We start from the raw sequence: 23,382 nt of genomic DNA, 5'->3' as shown, positions 1-23,382 counted from the left end.
TTTTTCCTTTATCCAGAGAGTACAGTGAGAGATAGACAGGAAATTCAGTGAGAGATAGAGAGAGGGCGAGGACTAAGCCTTAAAGGTACGCGCTCTACCAGGTGAGGCACCCGTCAAAACATTCTCTTTTTGAATTTCTGGAGCTGTATATTGTGATTAGTCATGTGGCCATCCCAGTTACTGTTGCTGTCTGTAGCCTATGATGCGGGACACTCAAATAAACAAATTAATTAATCAGCTAGGCTTATTTTCAATTTATTAACACAAAAACAGCTGTGCAAAATACATATCATAATTTGCTTTGCATCTGCGGACAACAGTGAAAAAGAGAAATCCAATCATTAATTATGTGTCAGACATTTTCTGTTTTCCAGTTTTGAATATACAAAAAAAAAAAAAAAAAACTCTTATCAATATACAGCATGTATATTTAGAAAAATACAATAAAAATACAAAAGTAATACTGAGAAAACTGCTGTACCACATATACAACTCCAACATTTCCTGGATTCTGAATGAAATGTACAAAATTACATCACAAATATAATTTGTGTGATTTCTTTTTTTGTCATCAATCTGCCTCTTATTTATGACAATGAAAGTTACTTTTGACCCTGACAGGTAGATTTTCCTAAAAGTCCTTATTATTCAAATTATTTTTTCTGAATAGTGTTTACCAGTTATAATTGATGAAATCCTCGTACCGCAGGATTATAACAGACATTAAGTGTTCAGTACCTCTTTTAACATGTTTAATGATCTCTAGCATCCCTTCTTCAATATTCTCATCTATGTGAACGTTGTTAGTCTTAATTCAAACAACAGAAATTCAAATGTGGACTCTTCAGTGTCAACACAACAAATATCTTCGCAAATATTTGTCTCATTTAAATGGTTCGCAGAAAGGAAAACTGTAGCGAGCAACTGGGATCCTTCTAACACCCTCTCATATTTAAGAGAGAAAACATTGCCGTCAACATCTCACCACTGTCCTGAGGAGTCAGTGTCACAGCTTTACAGTGTCATGTGGCATTCATACCTGATGGTGAAATGGTGAGAGACAGACAGAGAACGCGAGGACAACAGAGACTTTAAAATAAGAAAGACAGTCACTGAGTGCTATTCTCCTGAGTGAGGCTCCAGGTCTGTGATCAGCACGTTTCCGTCTGATTCTAAAGCCTGGGAGCTGGTTTGTCTGTAGTAAGCGCTGCCCAGCATAGGGATCCCACGAAAACGCACAGAGTTCCTCTTGTACACAAACCACATCGCTCCTGCCAGCAGAGCAAAGATCAGCACAGCCACCAGCACTGCAGCGGCAATGACACCATGATGTAAACCTGAAATACACAACATGATAGTTCCTATGTAGTCACACCTTTGTTTTAACGGGTGGTATGATGCCTCCCTCATTGAATTACATGTATAAAGATATAAATATAGATATATGTTTGTAACATGCATCACATTACATCACAGATCGGTCACTCTTAGCATGTTTAATCATAAATTGTATCTTCACTGCCTCATAGTACGAAACAATGCATCAAGCTTATGGCACCTATAGGACACACACAATAAATGTGTCACGAGTGTTTAAATCATTCAAATAATGGTGCACTTTACCGTTTAGTGGTTCCACTTCCACCTCAGGAACAGCATCTACAAAAGAGCACATCCAGTGAAGTTTGATATAACTTATCATGTATCATCTTGGGTATTCAGAAAACGAGGTAAGAAGACAATGTGCGCTGACGTCACTTCTCGAAAGCTCTTCGGGTGAAAATGCCTTACGGAGGCATGGATATACAGATACAATGTCCACATTGTATCTGTGTTTGATTCATAGAAAACTATACCTTTTACATGTGTAAAAAATGAGTTCAATATAGGGGCCCAAATATTCTTTAAGAATAAATGTAAAAAAATACAGCCCCCGATTCAACTTACCTGAGATGGTTTTGCAGACAAAGCCGAGGCGCTCGGTGCACTGTGACAGGTGCCACACTCCATCAATCACCCTGGTGGTAACACAGGTATCTGTAGTGAGCAGCTTGGGGTCTGGGGCTTTACTGGGCCAGTTGATGTAGTCCATCGGTGAACCGTCCACCCAGGCCATAGAATCAGCTAAAAACCAGAGGCCACAGTTTAATAAAATGGGGATGCAGGGGATTGTGAACATCTTATTGGTATGAGAGACTGACATATTCTTACTGTCAATGTTGAAGTACATCCCCAACCATACGGTGTGGTGAAGGAACCCTGACGACCACAGCTGTTCCAGAATGAAACGATTCTCTGTCTCGCTCTCGATGGTCAGCACATCTGAGGTGTTGACTAGAAAGTGACAGAAAGCACAACAAACTCACAACTACTGCACAGTTTAGTTTGACATTTTTGGGAAAAAAAGTTTATTTGCTTTCTTGCTGAGAGTTAGATAAGATTTTTAAAAGCACTCTCATGTTTGTACAGTCAATATAAAGCTACAGCCAGCAGCAGCAGCAGCAGCCAGTAAGCTGTCAGCAGAATATCACTGTTTTTATCGAATTCCTGCAAAGCATCATTTCTAAATAAGAACTCAACCAGTTTTCTAAAGCCTAGTGCTTTTCTGAGCAGCTCCTACATTTAACCTGCAGGGGGAGTATGTAGTCCATGTGGCAGATGAGAGCGATACAGGCAGCCAATTCTTTCATTTATTTTTATACTTTTCAATCATGATATTATTAATATGTAGACAAAAAACAACACAGAAATTAACACATAATCAATAACTAAAATCACACCGTATGAATCCCCACCTTTCTGCCTGCAGTACTCCCTTGACTCTTCAAATGTTAGTTTCTGCACCACAGGCTCGAAGTTGTAACAGCCATGTCCAAATTTCACCCACGTGGAGGGACACACCACCTCATATGAGACAAATGCTTTATTGCCTGTGAGAGACAGCAGGAGAAAGTTTTTCACACTGTCACCATGAGCAACAGAAACGCTACAGCTGAAGAGATGCACTGTGGAGCGCTCAGATTTTCATGTTTCACTGAAGCAGCACTGACTTGGTGGGGCAACATGACACAGGGCTCCTGGCAGCAGAGTCTCACAGTCGGCTCTCCGCCAGCCTCCGCTCACGTCCATGTACACACACTCTCCCGTCACAAAGTCATCGTCGTCGTCGGCTGCGTCCCAGTGTGTGTACACTGTGTCACTGCCATCTGACCACTGATAATTGATGCCGCTCTGTAAATAAATGCAGTCAATGTGTCAGTCAAGAAGTTGCAGCTGTGGTGACACTCTGCCAGTAACACTTAATACTTATTTATAGAGTGTATGCACAGTGGTTTGATTATTAATCAGTCTGATTAGAGTTAGTGGTACTAATACCTGCAGTTTGTAACAGCAGGTGATAATATTGTGTACTGTGTATAACACCGCTATGCTCTATATAGTGTCACTGTGTTTCTGCCATGTGTGGACTATGTACTGTATATAAATTTAGAATCATTACAAAATCTAAAACTCAAATTAAAATACTTTTTACTTTCTTTCTTAACAACCTGGTGCTTTAGTTAGGGAAGTGTATGTTTCTGAAGGAGATTCCAGCTCCTGACTTACCAGACGTGATACACACTCAGTTTTCCATGGTATAATGATCAAGCAACATGATTCAAAGCAGTGATAATATTTAAACTATAACAAAATACTACAGTTATTTGTTAGTATTGAAATGGGATGGTTACTATATTAATTAGTTTAATAAAAGTTAAAAGAAAATTATTACTGTAGGAGGTTCATGCGATAGATATTGAACAATATCAGGCAAGATCAAAAAAAAAATAATGAGAGGCAGCGAGAGAATCAGTTCTTTCACTAACTGTCTTCTGTCTCTCCATGACTAAGACATTCCACGGGGGCTGAGCGATACTTGAATCCAAATGTTAAGGCTCTCACTGTCTGCTGGGAAAACCACACGCCTTTGGATAAAATACCTCTACATGGTGAAAAGGCCAGCAGAAAAACTCTGGAGGCATCTACTGTATATAAAAGAATCTGAGCAAAACACATTAGGTGTCCATTTAAAGAATCTTTTAGGGCCTTCTCTGTGTACATATTACTCTGAAACCGTTTAAAATCTTCAAAAATTTCCATTTTAGAACAGATAATAAAGTATTGTCAGGTTGTGCATCATGGTACAGCAGAGCAATTTAGGAAAGAAACTGAGATATTCAATCAAATGTCATGATTTTTATGTGTTTATATATCTGCATTATGTGTGTGATAGGAAAACTGACTGCCACTGTTGCCACTTTTAAGATGCTGATGACATGCTGACATGCACAAACTATGCTTTTGGTAAAGAAAAAAAAAAGACAAATATTGAACTAACAGTTTTTAAATGCACCTCATCCATGCAGGTGTGTATTATCTGCATTTCATGCTCATTAACCAGTATTAAAGGAATAGTCTTGGGAAACACGTTTAGTTGCTTTCTTGCTGAAAGTTGGAGAAAGATACCACTCTCATGTTCTTGAATATTAAGCTACAGCCATTAGATGGTAAGCTTAGCTTAGCATAAAGACTGACAACAGAGGGAAACAGCTAGCCTGGCTCAGGTTCAAAGGTAAAAAAATAAAATAATAAACCTGACACCAACCACCTCTTATACCTCTATCTGACTTCCTGGAGACTTGTCATCACACGCTCACAATAAAATAAAGATTATAGAAGAAATAACATGTTAATTACCTATATTTACAGGTGGTTGTAGGCAGCTTTTTTTTACCTTTGGACAGAGCTAGTTGTTCCTCTGTTTCCAGTCGTTATGCTAAGCTAAGCTAACCAGCTGCTAACTGTGGCTTCATATTTACCATACAGACATGAGAGTGTTATCAATCTTCTAACTCTTGTTAAAAACTGAATGAGTGTATTTCTCAAAATGTCAAACTATTTCTTTAAAGCTGAGCTGTATAAAAGCAAACACACACAATGCCACCTATCTGACACAAACATACAGTAGACAGTGCAGAATGATACAGTACATATTGCATGAGAGGATACATACGTCTTGACTATACAGTCCAATCCAGTGGGGGACTGCCAATCTATTGACAAGGACAGTAAGGAAAGCCTGGTGGTAGGCATCTGTAACGCTCACTAGGTCAGAATCATTCTCTATGCACAAATGCATCGCGTCGTACCAGCTCATGTTGCCAGACACAACCTTGTAGCTGCGGGTCCTGTACTCGATATTGTCGGGGAGGGGGTGGTGATAGGAGTGGGTGGGGGGTTTGGATGTATCTGTAACAAGGGAAGAAGGCAAAAGAGAGGAGTGTGGGGAGAAGGTAAGACGCTGATCAGACAGATCACTTCAAGGTGCTGTGGGACAGTTAATGGATGACTGATTAGATGCCACACACATCAATTAAAGGAGTGACTCGACATTTTTTGACTTGCTCGCTTTCTTGCTAAGAGTTAGAAAACTTATTCCACTTTATGCTAACGTTAAGTTGACCATTTCTTGGCTCTAGCTACATTTTAACTGACAGATATGAGAGTGTTATCAATCTTATCATCTAACTCTTTGTAAGAAAGTGAATCTTGACTCTATGGGCCATGTGAACTTTGTACTCACCATCTCTGTTGATAGTGATCCACAATAAAAGTCACTATGGCCAAATGTACATGCAGTGCACCATTGTTGAAACATAATGAAATTTTCCACAGATGCAGATGATGTAGGATTTACCATGACATTTTTATGAAAGAAAAATCTCTCAGACTCAAAATTACATGCATTTTTAACATAATTGCACCGTGGTTGAATCTATATCATTCACATATGAAGATGCAGCCAACCACTTGGCCAGCAGGGGCGCCCCTGAAGCGTGTGTTGCTGCACCTGTAATCTCACCTAACAGTGGTGTCAGTGTGAATCACTGCAGCAAGGAAAAAAGTTTTCAGGGAATTTTTAGGGAATGTAAAGTAACTCTTTGTTGTGCATTTAAATGTCACTGTGTTTTCTATTTAGTTCATGTGTTTAATGGTTTGTATGCAGTATTTTCAGTTTTATTAATGGTTGTTAACACACTCTAGCTGACAGAGAAGAAACCACCTGTCAGCACTCAAGATTCCACTTCAAGGTTAATTGACTTCCAGAGAGGATATGTTATAGAAGGAGGGTATGAGAGGCCATTCAGCATCGGAAAGCTAGACTGGTCTGACAGCAAAAGAGAGAGACAGACGTGCTGAAAAACCCTCACAGAGACAATGAAAGACAGACAATGAAAGAGGAAGACACTGACGGGATCTTACCTTGAGGTTTTTGACAAACAAAGCCATACCCACTCTCGCTGCACTTCTCATCGTACCACTTCCCCGTCAGGTGGAAGTTGTGATTGTTGGAGAGTACAGCACACAGTGGCTCATCAGCAAATCCACTGAGCCACTCATTCTCCTGGGGGTGCATATACAACAAATCAGTACACACAAACCCATTCAAAAAAGCATGAAAAAAAAGCAAAAGCAAAGAACAGCAAAGTTGTAGGGGTTATTTTGGGTTTCCAGTCCTCCAGAAGTAAAAGTCCTGATTGTTTTCTGCATAGAAAGTGTCAGGCAACGGCTGTCAGTCAGAGAACTCCCAGGTTTTGGATGCATACAAATTAGGGCTGAATGATATGCAGAAAAAGTTTTGGCAGATATTGCGATATGAGTCACAATTTCAGTTGGAATTATCGTTTTTTAAAAATGATGATGATGTGATTTTCTTTTGGGTCCACAGTGGCTCATGGGTATTGTAGTATATAAAACCATCTACCATATATGGATGGATGTAAAAAAAAAAAAGTGTGATTCTACTTCAAAGAGCATTGAGGATTTCATTACAAGAAGAAAGTCATGGGAATTTATAGTGTTAAAAATACACGATTAAATGACTCTTCTGTGGACGTCACACAGACACAAATGCACATAATAACAGCCAACAAATGACTACATTTCTAACAGTTAACTAACTTAACAGTTGTTTGCCAGCCTACAGTATTCCCACGAGCTTACAGTGAGATAGCTCTTTGGTTCAATTGGAGACCAGTTGGTGTAGCTGACTGGTTTCCCGTTGGTCCATTTCATTGTGTCCTCGTCCCGAAGACCAATCCACACACCTACAGAGCTGCCCTGGAGCAACATGGTGATGTAGGCTGCAGAAATGATGGTGTGGAAAAATAACAAAATTAAAAAACCCAGAGCATAATTCCTTTCTGTCATGCCTAGAGAGAAGAAGAAAATCTTGTCTGATGGTATTTGAAATATGAAATCAGTTATTCATCGGATGGTTGTACGGTTCACTTTGCCTCTACCTTGTTCAATCTCATCTTCTATAGCAACCAGTGAGCCTTCGAATGAGGAGCAGATGGACTGGGCATCATTCCAACTCTTTCCCTCCTTTGGACTGCCGGGGAGGTGAAGTAGGAGGCACTGCCAACACACACATACGTCCCACACAAAACATGAATATCACATTGTGAAATGCAAATTGTTATTCACCTATCACCACTAGGACTTGTTTGGAGAGGTCAGGATTCAAAGTTAAAAAAAAGGAATCCAAGCACATAATATTCTTTGACAGACAGAGGATGTAATTTCATGTTCCTGGTGAAACAAGAAGAAAAACAAAAGTTTGGCAGATGATTTTCATCGACAAGAGCTCAGCTTCTTTTGATTAAATCTCAGGGAAATTAGGTGTGCTACACAAGACATCACATCTTCCCTCTTCATAGCTTGAAAAGGTACTTAGATGCATACTTTAAAAGGGGCTCTTTGTAAATTTTCTCCGCCACCAAATGTGGTTTCTTGCCAGCAGCTGGTGGTGGTGACTGTCGCTTGACAAGCATGCTGGGGCTAGCTGGTTAGCATGCTAACTTCAGTAGAAGAAAAACAAGTGATAGAAACAAGAGTTAGAGAGAACCTATTATGGCCATTTTTAGTGTTCATCATTTCATTCTTGGTGACGACTAAAAAAGATTTACATGCTTCTTCTGCTGTACATTTTATACTCTCTTCACCCTCTGTCTGAAACACTCTGTTAGAGCTCAGGGCTCTTTAAGACCCCCCTCCCCCCTCTGGAGATGACCAATCAGAGCCCAGTGTGCTCTGATTGTCGGCAACTATCATGGCAACGACACGTTCCGCATGTCTTGTGTAGGTGTAACCAACTTCGGATGATAATATTCATTACTTATGTATGTATTATGAATATTTTTATATATTATTTTATAAGAAGCCACATCAAGTGTGAATTACAGAAATAACCGTTGTGAAAATGAAACGTCTAACTGTGCGTGGTTTCTGAAGCAGCCCTCCTTGATGTACAGGCTCACACTATAATGTTTGGAGCAGTGGAGAGCAGTGGAAAAATGAAGTCGATTTCTGCAGTAAATTATGAACACTGTATTTTTGCCATTGGCTACAAAACTAGTGAAAACTCTTCACCATAAGTAGTTATGTGCTGTGCATTGTGTGGGGGCGTGCCAAGTTTGCAGGTGGACAACACTAAGAGAAGTATTGACGTCAACAGGACCAGGAAGTAAAGAGGCGTTTCATACAAAGGAGAAAATTGGGTTTTTACCCTGATAGAGTTACTCACTTTGATGTAAACTTTGATTTTATGTGCTCCCAAAGAAAAAAAAATTCTAAATGTTTTTTTTTTTTTTTTTAACCCAATATTGCATTGATGCTAGAAACAATGTACATAATTTGAATAATGCTGCCATATTTTCTTAAAGAAAACTACATTTTGAAATTTCAAACTATTTGACTAGATGATTTTAAAGAAGATCAGTTGGTTTTGGTGTTCACTGAGGTTGACTCAGCTTGAGCATCATCAGTTGGGGGTTATTCACTCAAGAGCAGTGAATGTTAACACAAACATCCTGCTTCAATCCCAGAGGCAGCTGAGACATTAGATCCCAGATTCCCATTCACTTGAATTTGAAAGTGGTCTCTTTTGGACCCCATGTATTTATCAACTGTGTTTTACAATATGGTGATTCATAATGTGTTTATTGACAAGACAGCATTTATGGATGTCCACAGAAGTTATTATAGTTGTTGGCAAACACATGAATAAACACTGAGATCTGCATGTGTTATAAATCATTTTTCATACGTTTATATACTATATAAAATGTGCAAGCACTGATCATGAAATTTCAGTTGACAGATCTCAAAATGTGTTCATTACTGATGCACTATTCGTTGGTTAAAGTGGCAGCTACTATGGCTGACACTTAAGCGAGTACAGAGGCGCTTCAGGTGTGGTTTCTCAGATACACTCTCCACAACAACCCTTTCTATGAAGCTGAGGGAGTGTATGTGTGGGCATGTCCAAGTGCGTGTCTGAACCTTGTGTCCAAAGTACAGCCATTTCTCCGGACATCCTCCAATGTAGTGCGGCTCCCTGGGAGTCTCCACCACAGACACAGTCTTTCTCTTGCACACATAGCCGTGGAGATCACTGCATTTACTTGTCGACCACTTCCCTGCAACATACCACGAAAACCTCAACACATTCAGTCTTGTTTCCCTAAAAATAGACTTTAATGGACATGTGGTAAAATGTAAGTGAAGGATAAAACTGGTTTATTTATGTGCACAGTAGACAGTACATGCATTGTGTGTTTCTGCATGTGCACATGTTTACCTGTTGAAGAAGACATGGTCGCACATGACCCGTACTTCCTATGGCCCCTGTCTGCCCAGTTCTGAAAGTCCAGCCCTGTCTTGTCGCTCCACCTGCAAACAGATGCACAAATACTTATGGGCCTTGCTGATGTCCTGGTCTAAATGAAGCTGTCAGTGTTTTCATGCATGCAACTAATGCTGTGTGAATCCCTGCCTGAAATAGGAGCAGCTATTAAGACACAATCATTCCTTCACCTCACTACCTATGACTGAAAGAGCACCCAATGCATGGATCACGTTTTCACCGCCAGTGTGCCTGTGCTAACTTTGTGTCAGTTCAGGCAGGACAATGAAGTCACATTCACATCAGCTGACTGGCGTCAGCTATTTATCTGGCCCACACCTGAAACTCCTCCAACTGCAACTGTAACATTAATATTTGTCAGGTGTCTATCCTCATTTAGTGCAAGTTCTACCTTAGTGGCATTTCCATTCACTAAAGTTTTGTTAATATTAGGAGTTGGCAGCATTGAGTTAAACAGCTGCTAATGATGATGTTAATTCTCGAGTAAGGTGCCAGTAAATCATTGCAGTAAAAGAGGGTGCAACGAGACGATTTAATCAGTAACGCCAATAAAACCTCAAATGGACTTAAAGCACAAAATTAAAATGCACATAAAAACATGTGGATGGAAACGCACTTATTGTTGTATGTACAATTATGTGTTGCAGGGTTTACTTTTCACCAGCAAAATCCAGAATCCAGCAGAGTCTTTTCAACCAAATCTAACTATACAACCATTTGCAATCAATACAGTCTCTCTGACCAAAAGGTCCAGAGTGGTTTTTCTGGTCAGGAGCTTGCACATGCACTTCTCCTTTGCCTGTCCTTTGAACTTGTAACTTGTAATCAGTGGATCTGAGTAACTTGTTGTAGGCTACATTGAGACAGGAGCAGGATTAGTGCAATTTATCTTCACATAAAAGCTCTTTGCAGTGACACAGGTTATCTATTTGTTTTTTTTAGATGAGTAGTTTATTAAAAAGCCCAGAGTGAGGACTCCTCTCTTGTTTTATTTCTTTTTTCTCTTGTTTTTGGAGACTTTCCCCTGGGGCTCATTTTTCCACATTTGCAACATGCAAGCTACAATTTGCAAAATGAGATTATTTCCTCTTGCTCATTTTGACATGTGTCACTATGAAAACAAACCTTACCATTGAACCACGCACAAGCATACAGCCCTACGAAGCATCATTCATGAAACAGTGCTCTCACATCAACATTTCTTTACTCACGATGTTAAACAAAGTGTCAAATGTTGCGATGGAATCAGTGGCAGCAACAGCAAATGTTCAACAGGCTCCCAAACATACACACCTGACCTCCTCTCCAGGCTGCCCCATGGACAAGCCGATCCACCAGTCAGTCGGGCCCAAGGAGAGCTGAGTGAAAGGAAAAGAGATGAAAAAGACCTTTATTTTGCTTCTCCTTTGCAACCTTGTCCTCATTGGGCTGGAATGAGGACTTGAGCCCCTCTCTGACATGAGCAGCCATTCAGCCGCTTTCCTTGGCCCGTGCTTCGCCTCTTTCATCGCCTTGTTTTGTTCCTTTTTATCCCTCACAAGCCTCGACACCACAAGAGATTTCTTTAGTCTGGTCCAAAAGGCAGCTGCCAAACAGCGGCCTTTTTCCTACTCCCTATGTGTAGAGGCACTCGAGCATGGAAGTGTCCACATATGAGGTACGTTTTGGCTTTTCAGTGTGTGTCTGTAAACACTTGAGTTTGTATGAGGGGCGAAGTGTGTCAACCAAACTGTTTGGGGACACACTTCGCTCTTTCATGCACGTGCACACACGTACTCCTGTGTGAAACTGTGCTCCTGCTCAAGGAAAACAAGCAAACAGAGTAAATGTCCCAACAGTCCTGCTGGCATCATTTTGGTCACTGTCATTAGGTGGGGGAGTATTTGCTCTGGGAAAAATTCAGATGATCTTTTTAGAAAATCGTGATATGTTGAGTAAAGAGGTGGGAAAAATATAATTCACAAAAAAACAGTTGTGGTATCTTAAAAGAGATAATTGTATTTTGAGTGCAGCTGCGATTGAGTTTAATTAATTCAGTTATTTCTGTGTTTTAAAATGAGCTACGGAGCACATTTTATGAATATAGAAAAAGATGTGTTGCATTTTGAAACTGCTAAAGTCCTATAATTTCATCTTTTGTCTGTGGTAAATAAAATGCCAAAAAATAATGTCAAGAATAAGAATACTGTTTTGTCAATGCTGAATGGTACCACTTTATAACTGTACTTGTCTTTAAAAGAATTCATGGCGGTGCAGCATCAGTTCCTGTTTTATGGCCATGATTTCTTTTATTAAATCATTTGTTTTATTGTATTCATCTTTTTAATGTTCTATTCCCTCTCATTCCTTTTATTTTTCCTTCCCTTTCATCATCTTTTTGTTTAAAAATCAATTTTATGGATTTTACCATAACATTTTTCATGTTTCTTTTACTTGCATAGATAGATAGATAGATAGATAGATAGATAGACAGATGAAACAGACCCGCCGCAAGCGCTCCTTGACGAAGTGCAGCTCATCTCTGGAGTGAATGGACAGCAGGTAGGCTCCCATCATCTGACAGGCCAGAGACACAGCGTCCCAGTCAAAGGGCTGCTTCGCCAGCAGGTACTCAGCTCCACGGTAAAACACCCAGGGCTCGCTCTCTGTGGTGCAGCCAGGAGGACAATTATAATACAGTACACGTTTTCAAGTAATAAAATGGGTATAATGAATTAATGTACTGTGCTAATTGTTGACTGTCTAATGCTGGTTACCATTCAGTAATGCCATCCCACATTTAAAAAACAGATTTTGTTGACTCAGATTTCCTCAAAAAAAAAAAAAAAACCTACTGCAGACAACATATGAAACATAAAACAAAACATATGAACCCCATGGAAAGAATTTCCACTGTTTTAAGTTAAGTAAGATTCATGTTTGTCTGCCGCCTTAATAAACTATGTCAAGTGTCTACAATCTGTACAAAATACAAGACCCTCAATTCAGACACACGTGAACAATATCTACAGTATCAGAGTCTGAAGTTTGTGTGTGTCAGAAGCAATAAATTCAATCATTTTACTTACGCTCAGTGTACCAGTAGGGTTTTTTCAGTTTATCACCTGCAACATAAGTCAGAGTTTGGTGAAATCAAATCAAAGGTGTTGGTTTAGTTATAAGTCTGTGTGGTGAGTGATGATGTGCAGGCGTTTACCTCTGGACAGCTTGCAGATCCACTCGTGTTTGGTATCACAGGGCTGCGGCATGAGAGTGTTGGTCAGGTCACTGTACACAGCACAGTCCCTCCTGTCGTCCTCTTCATTCTTATCCTCTATGAAGGACGTCACCACCTGCACAAAAACAGACACGAGACAAGACCGTAATGGAACAAATCCTCTGAATTTTACCGAGTGTAAATGTGTGTCTACTGTACGTGCGTGCTTACAGGAGAGCCGTCGGACCACTCCCAGACTCCGGGATGTTCAGGGTCTCTCTTGTTTAAACCCACCCAGAACCAGCGACCCTCTGTTCTAAAAGAGAGGAGCAAAACAGAAAAACACACTGCAACACAAGCGCATCTGAGAAAGTCTTTTAAACCTTTTGAGAAAAACAGTTATTCATGTCCTTCACCAGCACCCTATGGAAGAAAGCAATGTAAGAGAAATCTCTCATCACTTTATAGGTTATTATTTATGGTGTTATTTATGGTCTAAGAATATTTCCATATATAAAATATCCAGAGGAAAGTGTCTTGGCTAATCTAGTGATAACACATCACAATGATGCTGATAATCTAATATATAATATAAAAGTATCAAAGGGAAAGATAACTTGTTAAAAATGACATAACACTTGACAAATTCCTATCATCTCATAGTATAAACCATCAAATAGCCCTTGATTCTACAAAACTATTACATAATTATAATTGAGGAAAAAAACTTAAAATGTACTATTTAGCTATATGATTCATCAAGGTTTCTTTTCCTGTTAAAAAGTAATCATCTGTGACAGATTACAAATTAATACCAAACCACAAATTATTTTCAGAAGCCACAGTAATTAAATTCTATACTCACTGCTCTATGCACATCAAATAAAAAACATCATTTCCCAGAACATTCCTGCATTGACGAGGCCCAGAGGGCTGTACCAACCCTTCAAACATGGTACTGAGGAGCTGCTTAACAAACACCTGCTCCTCATAGTGGTAAAAACTGGCCAGCTGAGCCCCGAGGGCCTGGCAGAAGAAGTCTGCCTCCACCCACGAACGTTTCATCAGGACTTTCTCGTCGTGGAACACCTAGAAGAGCAACACGCACTGTCAGCCGGGAGTTACAGGATCTCAAGTGTGTCAATTTTCTGTTTATTTTCTTTGGCTTCTTTTGTAGTAAAATTAATATCTTTGAGGCTTTGACTGCTGGTTGGACAAAACAAATCATCTGAAGACGCCACTTGGGAAATGTCAGAGCCATTTTTCACAATTTGATGAGTCTTTATAGACTAAAATGATTCATCTGTTAATTGAGAAAACAACTTAAAGACTGACTGACAATGAAAATACTTTTAAGCTGCAATCCTTGTGGATATCAGAAATAATGAAGATACATTTCCTGCAGGTGTGAATGTGAATAAGTTTGTTTGTCTATGTATGTCGCCCTGTGTTAGTCTACTGTGCAGTGCATGCTGGGATATGCTAGGATGGGTGCAATCATTTTTAAAAGCAAACATTACATTAAGTTCTGTCACTGTTGGGGTCTACTTATGAGCATTAAGGTAGTGTTTAACCTAAGAAACGTTCCCTCATACAAGCTGATGCACCTTGATTAACGAAGAGAGAAGATAAAGCTGAAAGCACGAATCAGAAACGAGTCAGGACGGAGAAGAGAGAAAAGATAACGATGATTCAACCTTAAAACAGAGGAGCAGCCCAGAGTGTGATTCCCACCCTGGAGGACAGGGGGCATAGGCGTCGATGTGATGCTCTGGCAGCTGGAGATCGTGGTAACTGCTGACATTCTGCTTGCACACTGACAAGGCCTTGTGGGACCTGCAGTCTTTCACCTCCCAGTGACCCAGAGCAGGTCCACCTGACATAGCAACGCAGCCGCCAGCACTGGCTGGAAGCGCAAGAATAGGAAAGGAGCAGGTGATGTAGTTGAAAAGGAGGAGGAGAAAACATGTAAACACAATCACAGCGTACAGATTTATAATTAGCAAACAAAAAAAAATGGCTACCTGGCTGGTGTTTGTTCCAGTTAGTGAAGGTGAGAGGAAGAGAGGAGCCATTGTGAGGGAGCCAGCTGTACCTTCCCTGCTCCTCCTGGTCCACAAGGTCGATCCAGTAGGACATGCTACTGTTGGCCCCTCGCTCACTCAGCAAACTGTTGAGAAATGCCTGCTCAAACCTGCCAGCATGGAGAAGGAGAAGTAAAGAGAGGAGAGGTGAGGAGAGGAGAAGAGACTCAAATGCTGCCACAACCTAAAAAAAAACGTCTTTTTTTTTTTCAAAAAAGTCAACACAATAAATGATTTGCTCAATAAAGCACCTGTTTTCCACAGTAAGAAGAGGGGCCTTGCAGTAATATCCCATCTGTGCATCTTCATAGCTCTGTTCATGGCTAGTCACCATGTAGCAGGAATGGCCATGTCGCTTCCAGCCCTAAAAAAAAAAAAAAAGAAAAGAAGTTGTATCAAACATCAGATTGATTATTTTCTGTGTCTGTGGCGCTGAAAGCACTGAAAGTTCTCACTCATCATTCTGGTCAGACTTCAGATCTGTTTCAATTACAGCATTTCAATCGAACTTTTTGTAGTTACATTTCATATTTGACAACTTCTGTTGTTAAATGAAAAACAGAGTTTGTAGAAACAGTAGTAAGAGCTACTCAAGCGGCTCTGTGCGGCTGTACTTAACCGCAGCGAGCGATGCTCTGAGCTATACGGTGACGTCATCATGCTGACCAGCTCAGGTATAATGCTTACCATTTTCGCCATCTCAGTTTAGCCTGTTAGCATGCTAATATTTGCCAATAGCACTTAGCACAAAGTACAGCCAAATTGGATGAAAATGTCATTCATTTGGCAGGTATTTATTTGTCATGAACCAAAGTATTGGGCCAATTTAATTTGTGACCTGATGATGGTGCTATACGAGAAGTTACTAGAATGTATCCTCGAAGGGCCGTGACTATCTGTTGTAGAAGATTTCACTATGAATCATCCAACAGTTTCACTCAAAACCAAAAATAAAAGTCAACTTCATGGTGGCAGCTAGTGGAAAAGTAGCAGGATCACCAGTCATTAGAATTCACCCTCTGCCCCAGCGAGTGCCGATGCCACCCATAGAGCCACACTGCTGGCATGGCTAAGAATAAATGTATGTATTGTATTTCTCATAGTGATTTATCTTAAAAGTTTCCCTTTGGCATCAGTTCCAAAACTCAAATATCATATCTGCAGACTTTAAAACCTACTCAGCTCCAATCTGGAGTGCAGGCGTATGCAAGATGTGTGCCTGTGTTAGGAGGTGTAGTGGGGGTGTTTTGGCAACTGGTGTCAATTTGCTGTCCCCCCTAACCCCTACATCCTATCTATCCCCCCCCCCCCCATCCCCACACTTGGGGGAAAGTAGGCCAACACTAACATTTACATGGAGACAGAGTTCAAGGATATCTTTAAAGCTGGAGAATGAAATGCTTTTGTACTGCTAATGGAGTCATTTTAAGGATGGGAAACATTTCACATCATCACCTGCATTGGCTGAGTGTACAACGCAGACAATGAAGAGACTAAACTGGAAAATATAGTTTTGTTTGAAAAAAAAAAAAAAAAAGAAAAAAAAGAAAAACACAAGCAGGAATCACCAGAGACTGCTCGAGCATGTCCACAGATACTGTGCCTTCAGGGCCAGTTCTTGATTCATGTTCCAGGGTATGAAGGAGCCCCGATGACTCAGGAGACTGATATTCTTGTAAACAGAGTCAAGGAGCAACATGAATGCCAGACAATACGTCAGCAGTTGAGTGAATCAGCTCATTGTGCTGGTGACGGGAGCAACTTGCTCAGAAGTTGAACTGCGGCAGGCGTGTGGCTCCGCCTGGTGCACGCCCTGATCTGTATGGAGCTATTGTAACACAGCACAGCAACTCATCTGTTCGTTTTTTCCTGATCAGAATGTGGTCAAAGCATAAAAAATGTCATTTTATCAAGTCAACAATTCAGATTTTCTTGCAAATCATTTGCTTCTTTCAAATGACATCAGCATTTTTCACGCAAACCGGGTCCCTTACAAAGGAATACATGAACATACAAATACAGGTGTAAAAGTAAATCATTGTGGACAACGTGAAACCATCTTGTGCTTTTTTAGATTAAGCGGTACGTAATAACATAATGTGATAGGTTGGTCAGCACAAAGGCTTGGACTACAGTACAAAACAGTGTGATTGGCTTTCCTCGTCTTGCTCAAAGACACGTTGACCGGGACGTATGTGCGTGGGCTCGTGCATTCGTGTCCTTACCTCAGGACAACCTTCATCCCAGGTTCCAGGGTGATGACCAGGATTCAGGCTCTCTCTTCTACACACAGCAGGCAGTCGTTCATCACATGACACCAATAGCCAGTTACCCTCCTGGGAAAGAGGAGAAACATTTTACTCTCACGTGGACAGCATATGATGAATGCTTACAAAATCAGAAATGGATTAGCTAACACACTTTGATGATAAATTAATTAACCAATAGAGAGAAAATTAATGAGCAGCTATTTGGATTTTTGATTAATCATCAATCAGTTAAAGTCATATGGTTAAATTATAGAGGATTAAGTATCTTTAATTTTTGAAATGTTGGCCAGCCAAATTGTGGCATTCTAGAAAATTTCATAGTTTTCTCATATTTTATTGACCAAATAATTATTTGACTAATCAAGAAAATAACAGATTAATCAATAATGAAAATAATCATTAAATGCAGTCCTAAAAGGGATTAATTCAAACTCAAACTCACTTTTAAACTTGAGCTTCAAGAGAGTTTTTACATAAAAGACGCACCGACACCGGGTTTCCCACCTTCCTGTCTGCTTTGGCACAGAGTGCTGCATCCGTCAGGTTGTGAGGAGGGTGAAGCTGATGCCAGGGAGTGAGAGTTACTGGTGAGCCATCAGACCACTCCACAGTCGGCGACGATACCCGTTTCCAGAGACCGATCCACACCTCCGTACTCTCCCCAGAAACTACGAAAACATGTAGATCCGCACACGTCATGGGATTCACATAAACAAAATAGTCTTAAGTATCCCCTTGATATATCCCCAGGGTGTCAATAACAAGCAGAACATCATATATCTGTATTGCATGATGGTCCTTACAGTTAGCCAGGAGGTTGAGCAGCATTTCCACCTCAGACAGCGAGTTGAGGCTGGTGAGGTTTGCCCCCTGAGAGCCACACGCCAAGACAGATTCCTCCCAGCTTCCTGCCTCAGTTTCTGACAGGACCCGGTAGCAGAAACCATTATGAGGCCACCAGCCATTAGCACACTCTGTATGGATATACTGCCAGTTCTCTGTAAGAGGAAGAAGAATCAGGAAAAGAGAGGAGAAGAAATCAGAACAGGAGAGACCAGAGTAACACGCTTTTTACAACAAAAATTCACAGCAGACATTGTTTTGGTCTAGCCGCCAACAGCGCCGTAGAGATAAAGGTCAAAAGTTCACTCCCCAGGTGCAGGGCAGCTGTTGAGGCCAAGAGCTACAAGAGCTAAAAAAGCTTCTTGTGCATTTTGCAGTCTGACTCATAACTAACTCAACACTTCCAGTCAAGACACCTCTGATGATACAGAGAAGCAGTTTGCATGTCAGGTGTTAATACAATGTATGCGTGTCTCGTGTGTGTCTCGTGTGTGTGTGTGTGTATGTGTGCAAATGCTCTCACCTAGTGGCTCGGCTCTCCTGGTGTTGTTAGGTGTCTTCTTACAGATGTAAGGCAGAGCAGACTCACAGGAAAGACTTTGCCAGTGGCCCTCGTAGGCTGAGTTGTACACTCCACACTGTCTGTCGTCCTGTTGCGGGTTGGCAGGCAGAGCTGATGGGAACATAGTGATGGGAGCAATTTGTTTTTTATTTAACCGTTGTGGTTGGTTGACACTGGCTTTACTTCCTCATTGTTTTGGGTCCCAAACACCTCAAACAAGTTATTAAGTGTGTAACAAGGATGATAATTGCAAAATCAATTCTTTCTTTTTTTTTTCTCTTTTCTTCTGATATTTGTTTTTTTTTCTAATATATAGAAAAGTATTGAAGTGGTAACTCTTTGCCACAAACTGAGTTTGCACATTGCACATGATGAAGGTGACAAAATACAGAAATTGCCATAAAGCATATTTACCATTATACCAAATAAAGAAATATTTCATATTTTATATATCTTTTATAGATATATATATATATATATTTATCTTTGATGAGTTTATATGAAACCTTTTCAAAATGATCTTTCATGTTTTAATTCCACTAAAAAATGCATGTAAACTTCTTCTCAATATAATTATTTTAAAACATGACTAAGAATCAATGGCCGTGCTAGCAGCTCTGTGAAGCTGTACCTGAGCTAATTGCTCACATCTGCATCCTAACATTCCTACAATGATAACTCAACATAAAGGTATATTTGGTATATTGTTTTCCATGTTCACGGTGCTGATTTAGCGTGTTAGCATGCTAACATTTGATAATTAGCAGAATTTGCCCACTGAGAATGAATGTAATGTGAAATCACTCTGCTACATATAAAACTATTGTCAAGCATGCTCACAACTAATGGCCGTGGAGTTACAAATAATCAGTACCTGTGGTGAAATTGACCAATGACAGAGGTGCTCCATCAGACCACTGCCACCCCAGACCATCCTTCAGGTGATTCAGCCCGATCCACACCATCGTCCCAACACTTGCCAGTCGATCTATCACAAGATAAAAAAACATGAATGTTGTATAAAATGTCAAATCTTGTCTGATTTCAGTGGAAAACAGGCTACTGGTAAACTATCAGGTAGTCTCACATGTAACTGCAGGATTTAAAAAGAAGAAGAAGAAATTGAAAAACTGAAAAGGAGGGAGGGCAAGGCAAAAACCAAATTTGAAGCAGTATAAATGAAGAATCTGCGCAGACCTTGTGTCTCACTGAGCAAGAAAAATATCAACATCAGACTCGCTTTATCGTCTCTGTGCGTGTTTTCTACCAGATGCCTACCTCTGATGTACCTGTGCTCTGCCAGGCTGGTGATGCTGAGCAGGTTTCCACCTTGGGCCTGGCAGGTTGACAGCGCCTGACTCCAGGTTAGGATGGTGTACAGGTTGAACTGGTAACAGGCACGCAGCTCCTGGTTTGACTCCCAGAAGTGCTCACAACTGGAATCTGTGAATAAAGCTATGATTTAAAAGGGCAGTAACAGGTAACAGGTGACATGTATGCATATGTCTCCAGGTGTGGGTAGGTGTATGAAACATGCATCTTAATTACTGGTTCACCAGATGCCCTAGGAGAATTTTTTTTAAAAAGTAAGTGGACACCCAACCATTACACCCCATGGGATGTTTGATTCCTTTCAAACTCATGGACATCAATTTGTTGCTAACAGCCTCCACTCTTCTGGAAAAGTTTTCCAGAAACTTTGGGACTTGGCTGCAGGGATTTGCTCCTCAACCACAGGGCTATTGAAGTGGAGCACTGATACTGGGTGATTGGCTCACAGCTGCAGTTGCAGTTCATCCCAGAGGTGACGGATGGGTTTGAGCTCAGGGCTCGGCTTAGGTCAGTCAATTCTATTCCACAGTATAACCCAGAACATCATTACATTCTGGACCTCGCTTTGTTCTTGGGGGCGTTACAATTTTGACACAGGAGGTGTCCGTGTGTCTGTGTTTTACCTTGCATAGGACAGAAGCCCCATCTTTCAGCCTGATCATAGCGAGTGGTGGTAGCACACCACGGAAGATGGTCCTCACGGCCCTCAGTCGTGCACTCAGAGTACCATTTGTTGTTGTATTTAAAGGGAAAAGCGCAGGGCATGCCATGTGCATTCCCCAACAAAGTGTGGATATCTGCAAGTAAAACACACCCAGCATAGTTTAAAAACACAAATATCCTGTGTGGACGAGTTACAGAGTATCTAAGATGACTGCTGTGATGCCACCAATGAGCTGTTGCATGATATTTCAGGTGTTTACCTTCATATGGATGTGAACAGGGTCCTTCTCTAGGGGTGTTGTACCTTTTCCACTCATGATAAGAGTTTTTTTTTACTACCAACAAACGTCCAGCCACGGCCACCCGCCACTGGGACGCCCCGTACAGCATGCCTCCACTGCAGCGCCACCACAGCATGGGGACGGCCATGTCGCACTCGAACGTGCCGAGAGGCTGCGTCGTGTCCGAAATGTTGAGGCCCAGACACGTGCTGGTGCCCAAATTGAAGAGGCGATGTCGGGAGACCCATTTCCACAGCATTCGGCGTGTTGGCCGCTCGCAGTCCTCCAGCACCAGGTTGGAGCGATCCACTGTCACGCAGCGTTTCAGCGGCTCACTCTCCAGGATAAAGATGCCTTTTTCTGGGAAGAGATGGGTGAGGGACGAGGAGAAGAGGAGGAGGAGGGGGAAGTATGAAGAGAGGAAGGGTTCGAGATATATGGGAGGAAATGATGTGAGTGTGTACCACAGACAGGGGAGGATGAGCAAAAAGAGTATAGATTAATAAACAGTATGATGACACCACATCAGTGAGATGCAAAGATTGTTTATATTATATATACTTATAGATAGACAGATATATTGAATGTTTCTCCACCAAATTGGAGCAATATTGATGCTGGATGAAAGCCTGGGGAACCTTTTGTCCTCCAATACAAACACATTTCTTAGTGTAAGCGGATACTAACAAAACAGAGGATGTATGCTGAGTGTATACAAATGGCAATGATGAAAACAGCTGGAGGAATTATCTCCTCTTTCATGTCACTATTGCGTACTGGAGAAGCACAACAAAAAGTGTATGTTACTAGATCTAAATTAAATATTAGCATTGCTTGTTAACATTTTACATGGTTAGAAAATTGTTTTAAAAAGATTTGAGATACAATTTGAAAACTAGAAATACAACCATTAGTTAATTTCTCTTTTTGGAATAATCTTTTGATTATTTATCTGATGGATGAAACAATTGTTTTAGTCTACAAGATATTATAGATATTATATATATATATATAAAACAATTATTTTTCTCACAGTTTCTCAGCTCAGGGTGATGCTCAACTTGCTTGTTTTGTCTGACCAAACCGTCCAAAAGTATTTGATTTACAATGACACTGAACTGATAAAAACAGCTGGAACCAGAGGAAGTGAGCCTGTTTTGTTTACGCTGTAACGATCAATCGATTATCAGAATTGATGCAGGTTCATTCTCTGCTGATCGACTAATCAGTTCATCAGTTGTCTCCGCTCTAACTCATCATGCATTGATATAATACAGCATATCCTCACACAGGAGAAGCTGGAATCAGTGCTTGTTTGACATTATTCATCAGTCAATTGGTTGAATTTCAAAAGTGCCATTGACATTCACCTTAACTTACACAGAGAGAAAAGGCTTTTACAGCTGTCTCTCTTTCCCTTTTCTTTACAGATAATAAAAATGACTGTTGGTAATGTGAGCCTGCTGCAGCAGTGGAGCTCAAACTGTGGTCCAGAGGCCACCAGCAGATTTGAGGAATACTGTAATAGTTAGGAATCCGTTCATTTCAAAACAACCAATCAGCCCCAGCACCATGAGAACATGTAATGATTGTTCTGCTTTTCCCAAACACTATTCAGTACAGCTATATAATGTCTACCATGTTAAAAAAAAAAAAAAAAAGCCGAACACAACATCCTACCAAAAGATGTATTGTGGACTTATTCAGCAGGAGCTCAGTAAAAGGACCCAGCTGCTCCCAGATGACTGAAACAACTTACTGTAAAACTCCATGAGCTGCTTTTTCTCCAGCACCTCATCGTCCTCCTCGGTGACACACACGCAACTTTTCGCCAGCAGCACTGTTACACAAATAGTTGCCACAACAGCCACGGAGTCGATGCAACGAAACAACTGTATTAACATTTCGACGGCGGGGTGCAATGTTGGAGTGCAAATGTCCGCACATTCCGAGGCTCCCGGTCAGAGAGAGTATTTGGGGCTCGCAGTTTTTCCCTCATAGAAAACTTAGGCCGAGGGAAGTTTTTCAGCAGGGGAGCAGCGACGTCACGTCTGACGGAAGAGCCGCAGCTGCTCCCCGGTCTGGAGGCTGCATTCCTGCCGCTCCGGTCTGTTTTCACTGGGACACAGCCATAACAAATAATAAGCTTTATTTAGAGTCAATAAATAAACAAAAAAACTGGAAAATGGTTTACTATTATTTCTAGTAGCAGTGCACTTTACTTGTCAATACTACTAACCAGCTAAATTAATATATGTATGAAGTTTGGATTAAGCAAAGATATCCGAATAAATATTGTGCATTGTTAAATTTTAATCCTAAATTCTGTGTCCTACTCAACCAGAAAATTACTTCTTCGGGCTGGTGGATTTTATGTAGATATAACTTGTCTTTAAATAA

The 23,382-nt window shown here is 40.7% G+C and overlaps 1 protein-coding gene across 3 annotated transcripts; it reads right to left on the bottom strand.

The window, feature by feature from the left end:
* Window positions 1–239: 239 nt before the first annotated feature.
* pla2r1 (phospholipase A2 receptor 1) lies at window positions 240–23,088 on the bottom strand. Of its 3 annotated transcripts, none has more exons than XM_056384455.1 (30): window positions 22,742–23,088; window positions 20,962–21,342; window positions 20,662–20,835; window positions 19,985–20,149; window positions 19,581–19,694; window positions 18,668–18,817; window positions 18,105–18,299; window positions 17,806–17,969; window positions 17,257–17,367; window positions 15,283–15,395; window positions 14,972–15,141; window positions 14,645–14,853; window positions 13,813–14,036; window positions 13,179–13,263; window positions 12,948–13,083; window positions 12,820–12,855; window positions 12,236–12,396; window positions 11,045–11,109; window positions 9,686–9,777; window positions 9,388–9,524; window positions 7,344–7,461; window positions 7,045–7,184; window positions 6,304–6,445; window positions 5,054–5,289; window positions 3,051–3,231; window positions 2,796–2,930; window positions 2,212–2,334; window positions 1,948–2,124; window positions 1,624–1,659; window positions 240–1,337 (listed from the first exon to the last, which is right to left on the bottom strand). In XM_056384455.1, exons 1-30 carry the CDS (start codon window positions 22,884–22,886, stop codon window positions 1,120–1,122), a joined length of 4,533 nt encoding a protein of 1,510 aa, XP_056240430.1. In that variant the 5' UTR covers window positions 22,887–23,088; the 3' UTR covers window positions 240–1,119. The 3 variants fall into 3 exon arrangements, with proteins under 3 accessions (XP_056240430.1, XP_056240438.1, XP_056240446.1); XM_056384463.1 differs by having other exon boundaries at window positions 13,891–14,036; XM_056384471.1 differs by lacking the exons at window positions 20,662–20,835; window positions 20,962–21,342; window positions 22,742–23,088 and having other exon boundaries at window positions 19,996–20,122.
* Between the last annotated feature and the right edge of the window lie 294 nt (window positions 23,089–23,382).

The sequence above is a fragment of the Seriola aureovittata genome, chromosome 1 (genome assembly GCF_021018895.1).
Source record: "Seriola aureovittata isolate HTS-2021-v1 ecotype China chromosome 1, ASM2101889v1, whole genome shotgun sequence".
Classification (NCBI taxonomy): domain Eukaryota; kingdom Metazoa; phylum Chordata; class Actinopteri; order Carangiformes; family Carangidae; genus Seriola; species Seriola aureovittata.
Note: the sequence above shows the minus strand (reverse complement) of the source record. Positions and strands in the feature narration are given on the sequence as shown.

Excerpts from the sequence above, each read along its gene's own strand:
- pla2r1 (XM_056384455.1), bottom strand. The coding sequence starts at position 22,886 with ATGTTAATACAGTTGTTTCGTTGCATCGACTCCGTGGCTGTTGTGGCA. Across the intron at positions 9,525-9,685 it reads GACCATGTCTTCTTCAACAG|GGAAGTGGTCGACAAGTAAA; the intron begins GTAAACATGTGC and ends GGTATGTTGCAG. Across the intron at positions 2,931-3,050 it reads GTGTCATGTTGCCCCACCAA|GCAATAAAGCATTTGTCTCA; the intron begins GTCAGTGCTGCT and ends TGTCTCTCACAG.